This window comes from Vipera ursinii (assembly GCF_947247035.1).
Source record: "Vipera ursinii genome assembly, chromosome: 7".
NCBI classification, from domain to species: Eukaryota; Metazoa; Chordata; class Lepidosauria; order Squamata; family Viperidae; genus Vipera; species Vipera ursinii.
Window position 1 is genome coordinate 68,618,310 of NC_139521.1, and position 13,734 is coordinate 68,632,043.

General features: G+C 42.8%; 1 protein-coding gene across 1 annotated transcript in view; it reads right to left on the reverse strand.

Annotated features, from left to right (window-relative positions):
* Window positions 1-277: 277 nt before the first annotated feature.
* The window catches only part of CFAP299 (cilia and flagella associated protein 299), a gene marked incomplete at its 5' end in the record, with an annotated part of 293,999 nt that continues 280,542 nt past the window's right edge, over window positions 278-13,734 (reverse strand). Inside the window, 2 exons of the mRNA XM_083367208.1 lie at window positions 278-504; window positions 9,295-9,424. Of these exons, the coding sequence (XP_083223334.1) occupies window positions 409-504; window positions 9,295-9,424 (226 nt within the window). The 3' untranslated portion in view covers window positions 278-408. The remainder of the gene's footprint in view (window positions 505-9,294; window positions 9,425-13,734) is intronic.

Here is a 13,734-nt window from a genome sequence, read left to right on the forward strand (position 1 = left end):
TTCAACCCCTTTTCTCTAGGTAATAGTCCTTGCATATTTTTGAGAAGTTCATCTTCCTTAGTCTCTATGGTTACTCCTTCAGTTCCTACACATTTTTTTAGCGATAACAATGACATTTACTGTATTCTAAAGCGAAAGAAACCCATCACATAAAACGCAGGAACGAGCGGGTATCTCACCTTGTGTATGCACACATTTTTAATGTTACTGTGCAATTGCAAGGATTTAAAGCCGGCAAAGAATCACAATAACCTGTAATGAATACTCACAAGGAAGCCTTCTACAAAGATCTTGCTATTTTAGTCAGGAATCTTAACCATTGTTCATTTGGATCTTGGAAGGCTGTCCAAGGGTCTCCAGTAGGTTAAAGACTTCTGCCAATGCCTCTCTCCTCATGAGAATTGATAGTTAGATTTTTCTTCTGAGGACGTGGTCATAGATAACCACTTGCACGTAGAGGTCTGTTTTGATTGGAACCCGTGTTGTGTTGTCTCCAGGAAATGCCTAAGAACCAAACATTAGCCATCATCAGAAAGAGATGGAGGTAAACAAATTATATCAATCACTGCAACCTGTATGGAAGATATAACTATGTTCTCATACAAAGTGAACTAAAAACTAGCAAACCACATTAAGGTATCATGCAAATCTGGTTCACATAACCTTGTAACTAGATCACTCGGTGCACTGTACAAACTTAGAAAACTGAGAACGTGGGTTAGTGTGTCATGCAAGCACAGCCCTTCTTAAATTAGATGAGCCTAGAATTCATTATGATCTTAGATAATCTTTCCTACTCAAAGTAGTCATTTTGGCAGATCTTGTGGGACAGTCCATCATAAAAATCTTTGCAGATTTTTCAAGAAGCCAAGTTTTTGTTTATGATATCTCTTGCATGCATGATGTATCTTTCTAGGAATATTCTGCTTGTCAGAAGTGCAGCTGACAAAGACAGTCCATGCAGTCCTTGATTGATCCTTGATTGATGATATCCTTGGTCCCTCACAACCATCTGAGAAATGTACAATTTCCCATAACTGATATACCTCAGGAGATACATTTGTGTTCAATCATTTCCATGCACACCACACAGAAGAGATCAACAATGTTAATGCCTGTGTCTTTCAAGGGTCCAGATTCTTTGGGGCTTTAATGCTTAAAGTATATATTTCACACAGCAAGAGAAGATCTGCTTATTGATTACAGATGTTCCATAGCTGCTGGAACATAGACCAGTGACCCACTTTGAGTGCAACCAAATCCACTTTTTAGGTATGCATTTTTAAATGTCTCACAAACCAATGCACTCATTTTGAATGTGTATAATTTGATATTTTGTACTGATGCTATTCATATGCAACCATCTTTCGTGGGAAGCACTTCAAAGAAACTATCATCCGAGAGTTGTTTCTGCACAAACCCAAACAAATTACTGGCTGGCTTACTCTGGGTTGGTTTGGTTTGAGAGGAACCAAAGCATGGGTGTGTTTGTCATATTCAAACTCTGCTTAAGTACTTTTGTAAAAGAGGGTGGTGAAGAACAACTGGATATGCTCCAATCACAAGATAGGGCCATTGTTCGTTAAGGGAAAGCCTCCATTCCCTGAGAGTGAGCAAAGAAACAACTCACAAATGGATAGACCTCAAATCAGCCTAGCGTGTCCCATTTTATTGGAAAAGTAGGCTTTTGCTTAGACTAGTAGACCCACTGTAAACCATTAGTATGTAGACTATGTCATCCCTGATTGAATTATGACCACGGTTGCTTTATTGCTTTGTTGAGGAGGAGAAAATGGTCCGAGTGCCATTTATGTACATAAATGAGTAATCTAATATTGGCCACAACCTCTTGCAGTGTTATCTCCTTTAGGAGAAAAAATTATTGCTCAGCAGAAGGTCCTATGTTTTTCACAAAGAAGGCCCAGGTTTGATTCCCCACCACTTTCAGGTAATAGGACAAGACCAATATTGGTGCGTAAGGACCTCTTACTGTTGTTAATCTGGAAAATAATATGAAAGCAAGATGGGAAGTCACTGCCACGCAAGCTAAACAATATGGACCTTAAGTCAACCCATAGTTTGACCTGGAAGAAAGTTAGTTTTCCAGAGCTGGTGCTGTCAATAGGCAGAAGCAGACAAATTAGCCAATTACAGGAGCCGGTGAGAGAAAGCTTCTGGGTTCTAGCATGATTCTCCTTGAGTTGGGGAGCAGAGCAGAGATGGTCTGGAGCTTGTTTCAAGCTCTCTGCACTAGTCCACTCTTCCTAAATTGGATGGAGGGGCTATTATGTTCCCTCAAGTCAGCCTAACCCTCTTGGAGGCAAATCTGTAGCTTCGCATCTCCTAACATACCACTGAGGTTAAAGCTGTGGCAAAAGAAAGGCTAGTATCTAACATAATCTCACTTTCAGTGCTTAAGACTAGGCCAGGGGTAGGTAGCCTTGGCTCTTTTTTGACTCGTGGACTTCAACTCCCAGAATTCCTGAGCCAGCTTATGCTGGCTCAGGAATTCTGGGAGTTGAAGTCCACGAATCATAAAAGAGCCAAGGTTGCCTACCCCTGGACTAGGCTAAATTATAGAGGCTAATTACACCGGACAGTAAATGACTCGTTTCCAGTGTCATGTGAAAGCAGATGTGTTTTTAATTAGAAATGCAGTGTGTGGGAAAAGTTTTCATTGGAACCCAAGTGTTTGGGATGGATCCTGGCCAATCTAAACATCCTTGAACTATGGCTCTAAATCAGAGACAAGGGCATGCCTTATCGCATGTAGCATTTGTTTCATTTGCATACAAGATGCTTTTAATTTTCGAGTGCATATAGGCATGCAGACATATAAACGAACTAAAACAATAAAGACACCCCTCAGATTAAGGTTGGCTTCTGATAGCTGCATCCCGGCTTCGCTAACCCATCTCAACAGCTGCCTCTATCAAGCAAATCAAAGGGGGCTTAGCAGTCCCATAGAACAGCAAAACCATCACCACAATGATTAAACAATAATAGTAATGCAGATAAAATCCCAATCCACAGCACTCATCCTCCATTCCACAACACACACACACACACACACACACACACACACTGATAGCTTTCAGCATCTTACTCTCCAAAGGCTGTGCAGAATAAACAAGGGTTTACTAATTTCCCTAATTTTTCTAAGTACTAATTTTACCAAGATGGAGGGTACTGCTTTTCTTTCAGGCACTAAACTAGTCCACCAAAGGGGCCTTCAACAACAAATTTTCACTCTGAGCTCTTTCTCATTGTATTTCAGGGATTTGGGGAGGGGACTTTTGAGTGTGTCTTCCCCAAATACACATTTGGGCAGGCAGATTTGATTTGATATATATTCTGCCTTTATTATTTTTCACAAATAACATAGAAAACATACTTTCCTCCTTCTATTTTCCTCACAACAACAATCCTGTAAGGTGAGCTGGGCTGAGAAACAGTGACCAGCCCAAAGTCAGTTCTAGCCTGGTGCTTAACCACTAAACCAAATTGGTTCCAAATATAAGATTCAAATACATACAGGTAGTCCTCAACTTATGACCACAATTGAGCCCAACATTTCTGTTGCTAAGTGAGAAAGTTAACTGCCACAGTTGTTAAGTGAATCACTGCGGTTGTTAAATTTAGTAACACAGTTAAGTGAATCTGGCTTCCCCATTGACTTTCCTTGTCAGAAGGCACATAAGATGATTGCATGACCCTGGGACACAGCAACGGTCATAAATATGAGTCAGTTGCCAAGCGTCTGAATTTTGATCATGTGATCATGGAGATGCTGCAATGGTTGTAGGTGTAAAAAACAGTCATAATTCACTTTTTTCAGTGCCATTGTAACTTTGAGTCACTAAATGAAGTGTCGTAAGTCAAGGACTACCTCTTATACGGATTCAGAGGATTTTAAAAATTAATATACAATTGGGACCAAAAGTCTTCCTTTTGGAATGGATAGACAAATAGTTGGAAAAAACCATGGAACTTTGTTTTTGTAGACGATAACTGCAGCAAGATGGAAAGATTTGGCAATTCCTACAAGGGAGGAATGATTGGTGAAGATGATAGAACTTGCTGAGACAATCAATAGGCACATTTATGGCTGATCGGAAACCCTTTATGGACTTTTTGCATAAAACAGGTAAAAATGAATTTATGATTCACGGTTTTGATGATTAGATAGGATATATATCATACAAAGAAGACAGTCGTGCTGCAAATTTAGAAAAAGAGGTGAATTTATAACTGTACTTATATCTGCTATAAAGATGATAAGAAGCGAGTTTTTTGTTTCTCTTTTCTCTTTTTACTTTTTTCCTTTCTTGCACTTTTAACTCTCTTTCCTTTTTTTTCTTCCTTACTCATTAGTTTCTATTCATCTTATTTACTTTTGTTTTTAAAACTTTTAATAAAATTATATATTCAAAGTCTCTTGGAAAGGGGAAAACAGCTTCTGGAGAATTGCTTTTTATATAAAACCTCACTGCAGTTGTAGTTTTGCAGGGTTATGCAGGCAAGAGTTGCACCTGGAGATAAAGCCTCTGTTCTCCCAGACCTTTTACTACTAGAACATCTGCTATGGGTCTAAGCAGTGCTTTTTTGGTAAAAGAAAAAGGTGCCGGAACTCACACGTGTCATACAACCCGCCTTGCCTACCCTACAAGGTTCCATCCAAAAAAGGTGCCGGAACTCCATTCTGAGGGTTCTATGAGAAAAAAAGCCCTGGGTCTAAGATTCCTGATCTTCAGTGCTTGTTTTGTAATGTCATACATGTCATACAACCCGCCTTGCTTACCCTACAACAGACATGTCAAACACAAGGCCTGGGGGCCGGATCCGGCCCGCGAAGTGCTTTCATGTGGCCCATGAAGCCACCCTGGAAACAGTGAGGGAACGGCCCCCACTGCCTTGGCCCTGGCCCAGAGACCCTCCTTCTGCCAGAGACCCTCAGGCCTGTCCCACTCCTGCCCAGGCCCCCATAGGCACCCTTGATGCGAACGATCTGGCCACGCCCACCCAGTAGGCCATACGCACTCTAGCCACGCCCACCCAGTAGGCCACACCCACCCGGCCCATACCCACCCGGCCCACTAAGGGCAACCGCAATGCTGATGCGGCCCTCAATGAAATTGAGTTTGACACCCCTGCCCTACAATGTTCCATCCAAAAAAGGTGCCGGAACTCCGTTCTGAGCGTTCTATGAGAAAAAAAGCCCTGCCGATCTCTATTCAAATTTCAGGATTAGCAGGGATTCAACAGGATTTAACTGAAGGATTAACACCAGACAATAAATTAAACAGTAAACAGTAACTTCTTCAAAGAATGATCAACTCAAGACAATCAAGCTATAAACAACAACCCAATCAAAAAACTACGAAAGAGAACACAACATCCCCAACAGGGCCAACTACTATTTAAAAATCCCACTTCCTTCTACCACTGAAGATGTTACTTAGTCAGGTAACTAGTTATCTGCAAGCACAATCAAATTCACCAAGAGCACCAAGAACTCCACTATTCAACCCTGAGCTACTTATACAAGTAGTCCTCAACTTATAACCGGTTGCTCAACGACTGTTTGCAGTTATGACAGACTTCCAAAAAGTACTTACAATGTATTCTCAAAGTTGCAACTGCTCCTCCCCCCTGTCATGTGATTGCATTTCAAGTATTTGACAACCAGCTTGTATTTATGACTGATTCTAGCATCTACAGTCACATGAGTGTGATTGGTGACCTTTGTTTGGACATCCATTCAGAAGAATGGATTTGTTTTACAACCATGGTGATTCGCTTTTACGATCATCATAAAAATGATTATAATACCAAATCCAGTCAGACGTTGTGCCTCGATGTAGGACCACAGTGTCTTGTGACTGAAACTGCAGACTCCATTGTGGGCATAAGTTGAAGGTTATCTCTCTTCTCTTTAAGAAACATTTTAGTGAAGTGTTCTGAATTAGGGCCATAAGATCAGAGCTGCAAAACTCCAGATATTCATTAGGTGGCAGCAAAAGCATGTTGAGAACTCTAGGGCCTCAGTGGTCATCTGCCATTAGGCTGCTCAGGCCTGGTAGGTCAATTTTCAACTGGGATGACATAGTCTAGACCAGGGGTCTTCACACTTGGCCCTTTTATGACTTGTGGACTTCAACTCCCAGAATTCCTCAGCCTGGCTGAGGAATTCTGGGAGTTGAAGTCCACAAGTCATAAAAGGGCCAAGTTTGAAGACCTTTGGTCTAGAATGCATAGTCTAGGACACCGGCCAGTAGGTCATTGCTGAGAATGTTGGGCATTGACAGTCACATCTTGCCAAGGTTAACTTATAGCAAGAAACGGTTCTCCAGACGTTCTTAGAAAATCAAAGTACATCTCCTAAAGTTGGCTGGAAAACCAGACCCACTGCTCAGATCTGCTACTGATTCCACTTAAAAAAAGGAAAAGATATACCTGCCGAGGCAAATGGGGTTCTACGATGGTGCAGCTGCTGGTTTGACTACACATGACCTCCAGTGCTTCCACCTGGAGAAAACAAGCCACTTTCCTCTATTTTACAGTTGGTTTATACGGCCACGCAGCACAAAGTGACCCTTAGGAAACCACTTGGAAATGTTGGATCTGCCAATTTCCTGCCTGTGGCCTGCAAGCCTGTGATTATTTTATTTTATTTTGCATTCCATCCTCAAGCTTCAGGCAGAGCCTCAAGGTTTGCATCTGGCAACTGATCCTGCTAAGCTTCAGTTGCTCTAGGCAAAGGTTCCAAGTATCTGCTTGACTTGCTCGCCAAACCTCTGTTTATTTCTCTGCCGTTTCCTGTAGCTGTCTATTGGCTAACGAAGGCAGAGGGATGGAGGGAGAGGCAAAGCCTTCTCCTTGCCCCACTTACAAGAAAGCTTGGACCAGCTAAGAAGCCGCAGGAGGAACAAACACCTGTTGTTCCCTTCTTGAGACCCAAACCAGGGCTCCTTTAAACTTGGCAACTTTAAGTTGTGTGGACTTCAACTCCCAGAATTCCTCAGCCAGTATGTTATTACTCAGCATGCTGGCTGAGGAATTCTAGGAATAGAAGCCCATAAGTCTTAAAATGGCCAGGTTTGGAGAGCCCTGATCGAAATGCTTCCTGCAAACAAGGTCTGCAAGACTGATAAGAATCCTTGGCCCAAGACGTCCTATCAAACCTAAGCTGGACACTGCCCCTGAATTATATCAAAGCCAAGGCTACATACAATCCCAACAAGTTTGTGTTAATGGAAGTGAGTAAGGGCTTTCTTTTGAAACAGGACCTAGTTTATTTATTTATTTTATTTATTTTAATTCCATTTATATCCTGCCCTTCTCCGAAGACTCAGGGTGGCTTACAAGCTTAGCAATAGCCTTCATTCTATGTATATGCCTGCTTATTAGGGCTTTCACACACACCCCAAGCGGCATTATTACAAAGTCAGCTTATTGCCCCCAACAATCTGGGTCCTCATTTTACCTACCTCGGAAGGATGAACCCAGGTATATGGGCTTAGAATCCAAATCACAAGCCTAACAGTGAAAAATGATTTGAGTTGTCCTATCAGCTCCTGAAGATCCTATCTCACAAAATCAAATTCAGTGATGAGAAAGGTAAGGTTCTATATTTAGACAAGAAAAACCAAATGTACAGGTATAGAATAGGTGGTACCTGGCTCAACAGCAGTAACTGTGAGAGGGATCTAGGGAGTCCTAGTAGACAGTCACTTAAGTAGGAGCCAGCAGTGTGCTGTAGCTGTCAAAAAAGCCAACGCAATCCTAGGCTACATTAACAGAGGGATAGAATCAAGATCACGTGAAGTGTTAATACCACTTTATAATGTCTCGGTAAGACCACACTTGGAATTCTGCATCCACTTTTAGTTGCTATGATATAAAAAAGATGTTGAGACTCTAGGAAGAGTGCAGAAAAGAGCAACAAAGATGATTAGGGGACTGGAGGCTAAAACACATAAAGCATGGTTGCAGGAATTGGGTATGTCTAGTATGTCTAGTTCTAGAGAAGGGCTAGGGGTGACATGATAGCAGTGTTCCAATATTCAAGGGGCAGCCACAAAGAAGAGGGGGTCAAGCTATTCTCCAAAGCAGCTGAAGGCACAAGAAGCAATGGATGGAAACTGATCAAGAAGAGAATCCATCTAGAACTTAGGAGAAATTTCCTGACAGTGAGAACAATTAATCAGTGGAACGGCTTGCCTTCAGAAGTTGTGGATGCTCTATCACTGGAGGCTTTTAAGAAAAGACTGGGCAACCATTTAACTGAAATGGTCCTGCTTGAGGAGGTGGGGTTGGACTAGAAAACCTCCCAAATCCCTTCCAACCCTGTTATTTTCTATTCTTTTATACTATCCTTCTTGTCAGGGTCTGAGTCCCCAAAAGAATCCTAAACAATGACTATTACTTTCAAGTGGAAGTAATTGTCATTTATGGACAAGTGACCATTTAGAAGGCAATGAAATTGGGTGTGGGAGACTCTTTAAGTATTCTGAAACATAGCTTGTTTTTAAGATATTCATTAAAACCTTTAATTCATCAATAAGAGTTGGGCAGCTACAGACCAATCAATCAATCAATCTTCAAAGGTATCCATGTTTTTCAGTAACCAAGTTTGCATTCATATGTAACTTTGCCTATTGCATTGTCTTGGAACAGCCTGTCCTGTTTTTATTAGTTAAGTGTCACATCACCCATCACCCTGTTCCCATAATTCACAGGAGCTTGGTTTTTGGGGAGACCAGGAGAGACATCATCCCTTGGGTTCAAAGTAGAACGAGATTTACCATGTCGTGAAGTTACACTTTGTTGTTATTTTACATTGCTCTCTCTGAACTAATGAGCCAAATGTTTCAAGGGGGTGATTCAATAACCTCTCGCTTCATCAAAAGCTATTCAAGATATATAAACATAATAGATGCCATTTTGTGCTGAACAAACCTCTTCTGGAAAAACAGCCAAAGAAACATTTGAAGAAGTGATGGCTGCTGATTAATTTTGGGTGCTTGAGCAGAAGGTGGAAGGAAGACGGTCCAGGGATGATTTTAATTTGGATGTCTCTCTTGTCTTCATTAAATTGAAGAATATTTTATCGTAAAGATATATGAAGCATATATATGAAGATATGTGAACTTCATTACAGCATATCTTGGCATTGGTCAATGACAAACATATTAGAGAGATAAAGACCATATGTGTCTCTGAGGCATAAATACAGGGAGATAAACAATATGTTGAAGGATCTAAAAAAAATATCTAAGGCAACATTATTACCTTGGGATCCACATTAATGATCTTCCTGTCAGACTTGTTCTTAAAGAGTAAGCCGCATGCATTTTCTGCAATCACCTGGTAGTTTGGACTTGAATTCATGCAGCAGAGGTTTCGGTCCCAGTTGTAGAAACTGTGGGAACAAAAAAAAACAAACAAAAACAGAAACTATGCAAACTAACCCTTTAATGTAAGAAAAGCTCAAAGCAATTTGACCTCATTAACTGGAATTGTGTTGTCGAGGGCGATTCTTCCCCAGTAAGTTTTCAGAGTAGAAGCTGAACTTCTCAATAGCTGGTGACTCCTGCTCCTCTTTCGACTGGCATCTCCAAACATGGCAATGTTCAGTGTTGCGGGTTTCAGCTCCCAGAATTCCTAGCCAGCCATGCTGGTTGGGAAATTCTGGAAGTCGAAGTCCACAAGTCTTAAGTTTGCCAAGTTTGGAGAATCATGGATTAGAAAGGAAGTAAAGCGATAATGATATCTTGGTCTAGAGAAACGAAGGACTAGGGGGCGACATGGTAGCTGTATTCCAGGATTTGAGGGGCTGCCTCAAATGGGTGGGTGGGTTTCAACTTATTTTCCAAAGCACCAGAAGGCAAGACAAGAAACAATGGATGGAAACTAATCCAGGAGAGAAGCAACCTGGAATTAAGGAGATACTTCCTAACAGTGAGGACAATTAACCAGTGGAACAGCTTTGCCTTCAGAAGTTCTGGGTGCTTCATCACTGGAGGTTTTTAAGAAGAGACTGGACAGCCACTTGTCTGAAATGGTATAAGGTCTCCTGGTTGAGCAGGGGGTTGGACTAGAGGACGTCCGAGATCCCTTCAAGCTCTATTCTGATTCTGGTTTGCTACTGTTTGACAAAGATTAACATCAAGGCAGTCAAGAGAAGTAAAAATGAATCAGAAGAGCTTTTACTTTCCTTTCCTCAGACTCCTTTAGTCTGAAGGGCATCAGTGGCAACATCCTGCCCAAGATAAAGAGTGACTTTCAACTAGTTGAAGATCTCTAGTTAATGATCCATATATTTTGTCTGTTCAATCAGAGAAGTGTTATAGGTAGAAACTGAACCAGGAACTAACTCTCAGATAACTGGGTCTGGGGCTGCAGCCGCTGAAGATCATTCTAGTCCAACCCCCTGCTCAGGCAGGAAACCCTATAATCATTTCAGACAAATGGCTGTCCAGTCTCTTAAAAACTTCCAGTGTTGGAGCATTCACAACTTCTGGAGGCAGGTTGTTCCACTGGTTAATTGTTCTAACTGTCAGGAAATTTCTCCTTAGTTCTAGGTTGCTTCTCTCCTTGATTAGTTTCCATCCGTTGCTTCTTGTCCTGCCTTCAGGTGCTTTGGAGAACAGCTTGGCTCCTTTGGGGCAGCCCCTGAGATATTGGGGCACTGCTATCCTGTCCCCCCTCGTCCTTCTCTTCATTAAACTAGACATACCCAATTCCAGCAACCGTTCTTCATATGTTTTAGCCTCCAGTCCCCTGATCATCTTTGTTGCTCTTCTCTGTACTCTTTCTAGAGTCTCAACATCTTTTTTACATTGTGGTGACCAAAACTGGATGCAGTATTCCAAGTGTGGCCTTACCAAGGCATTGTAAGGTAGTATTAACACTTCACGTGATCTTAATTCTATCCCTCTTATAAGGCAGCCTAGCGCTTTTTTGGCAGCTGCTGCACACTGCTGGCTCATATTTAAGTGATTGTCCACTAAGACTCCTAGGTCCCTCTCACAGTTGCTACTATTGAGCAAGGTACCCCCCCTATACCAGTGATGGCAAACCTTTTAGAGATCAAGTGCCCAAACTGCAACCCAAAACCCACTTATGTATCGTTGGGTGCTGGGTGGGTGTGGCCCATTGGGTGGGCGTGGCTGCGGTGGTACCGGCAGACTGGGTGGGACTAAAAAGTTCAATCAATCAATTCGAACTTTGCGAGAAGTTGAAATTGATTGAACTTTTTTTTTGCACGTGGCGGCGGAGGCTTAAAGCGAAAAGGTTGTATAAAACCCATCTGAAAGCCTAGGACTGGGGCGATGGCACGCATGCCCCCCAGAGAGAGCTCTGTGTGCCACCTGTGGCACGCGTGCCATAGGTTCGCCACCACGGCCCTTTACTATACCTGTACATTTAGTTTTTCTTGCCTAAATGTAGAACCTTACTTTTTTCACCATTGAATGAAAGGGAATTTGCTTCTGAGATCTCCCATAGGTGGAGCATGCATTCTTGTTCTTGCTTTGTTGCAAGAAGTCCAGGAGTGCACACCCCTGTCCCATTTTTCAGAGAATAATCATCTCTCCAATTATGTCCCAAGGAAAGGCTTTATGACACAACTCTTTCCATGAGGCTTGCTCAGGTCAGGAAATGGGGACACTGAGAATGGCTTCAAAGTGAGAGAAAAAATGAATCATAATTAAAACCATCACTGCTCCGTAGCAACAACAGGGCCTCTACCACCTTCCAGGAGAAAGTCAGCTGAAAGGCACCATCCAGGGAAAATGTCAAATCCTGGGAGAACGTAGAAAATCACTGTTTCTACTTCACGACATGGTAAGTCAAGAGAGAGAGAGAGCTTCTACCGGGGCCCTAAGCACGTTCCTCCTTACATCTTTTTCCCCTGAAATGTCTCTGTAAAATATAGATAGTCCTCGACCTACAACAGCTTATTTAGTGATCATCCAAAGTTACAGAGACACTGAAAAAAGTGAGTTATGGCCGTTTTTCACACAACCATCGCAGTCTCCCTATGGACACGCGATCAAAAATTCAGACGTGGGCAATTGACTCCTATTTATGACACTTGCAGTGTTTTGGGGGGGGGGGGTCACGTGATCCCCTTTTGCCACCTCCTGACAAGCAAAGCCAATGGGAGAAGCCAGATTCACTTAACAGCCGCGTTACTAACTGAACTGCAGCGATTCACTTAACAACCGTGGCAAGACAGGTCGTAAAATGGGGCAAAGCTCACTTAGCAACTGTCTTGCTTAGCCACAGAAAGTTTGGGCTCAGTTGTGGCCATAAGTTGAGGACCACCTGTATTTTCCCTGATCAGACAAAATAAATTAGATCGGTGGAGAAAGAAACATTGCAAGGATAACCTCTTCCCTCACATATCCAAATTTTATAGGTAAAGGGAAAGGCAAAGGTTCCCCCGCACATGCGTGCTAGTCGTTTCCAACTCTAGGGGCCGGTGCTCATCTCTGTTTCAAAGCCAAAGAGCCAGCGCTTGTCCAAGGACATCTCCGTGGTCATGTGGCCGGCATGACTAGACGCCAAAGGTGCACGGAACGCTGTTACCTTCCCACCGGAGTGGTCCCTATTTTTCTACTTGCATTTTTATGTGCTTTCGAACTGCTAGGTTGGCAGAAGCTGGGACGAGTAACAGGCACTCACTCTGCTATGCGGCACTCGGGATTCGATCCGCCAAACTGCCGACCATCTGATCGACAAGCTCAGCGTCCTAACCCACTGAGCCACCGCGTCCCAAATTTTATTCTCCCAAATAAATATCAGTGTGTTTCTATCCTCTTCATGCCCTCATATAATGTGCACCTGAGCATTTGTACCCGGCCAAGGAATTAATCCTTCCTTGCAAGACTGAACTTGACACAACAAACGTAACCATTATGGCTTGATATATACCTTTCACCACATGCTCAGTGAGCTCACAGCACCCATGGCTCTGGGACGTCCTTCCTAACAGTCTCATAATGCTTCAATTCAAAATGCAATTGGTTTGATTTTGGTTTAGTGTGAAGAATTCGGAAACAGTGTTAGGGTCGGAAGGGATCCCGGGAGACCATCTAGTCCAGCCTCCAATGCAGAAATCTTCTTTTCCAGTATGCCTGGTAAATGGCCATCTGCTTAAATAGTCTAGTGAAGGAGACCTTCTTCCTTTTGGAAACCTCACCTCAGTTCCCAAGGGTCAACGCGCTCTTAATCTCATCAATACTCACGAATGTGGCTTATGAATCCAGCACACTATGCTTTTAAGCCAGGGCTCTTCAAACTTGGCCCTTTTATGACTTGTGGACTTCAACTCCCAGAATTCCTCAGCCGGCGTGTCCGGCTGAGGAATTCTTGGAGTTGAAGTCCACAAGTTATAAAAGGGCCAAGTTTGAAGAGCCCTATTTTAACCCTTTTGTTGGGTAGTACGAACCCAACCCACTGTGGCTTGATAATATAGAGATAAACCACGGCACAACATATTACCTGAATGAAATCAAAATCTTTTCCCCATAAGAGCAGAAGCTGACTTAGAATGGATGCCTTAGAACAGAGGTCCCCCAGCTTTCTGGGTTGGCGGCCCGAAGAGAAAGGGAGGACAGGCATTTTTACATGTGCATATGCAAACGGGGCTGTGAGTGCGCACAGACCACAAATGGGACCGCTAGTGCCCACGCAATGCTTGGGGCAGTGCTAGCACCACCTGCA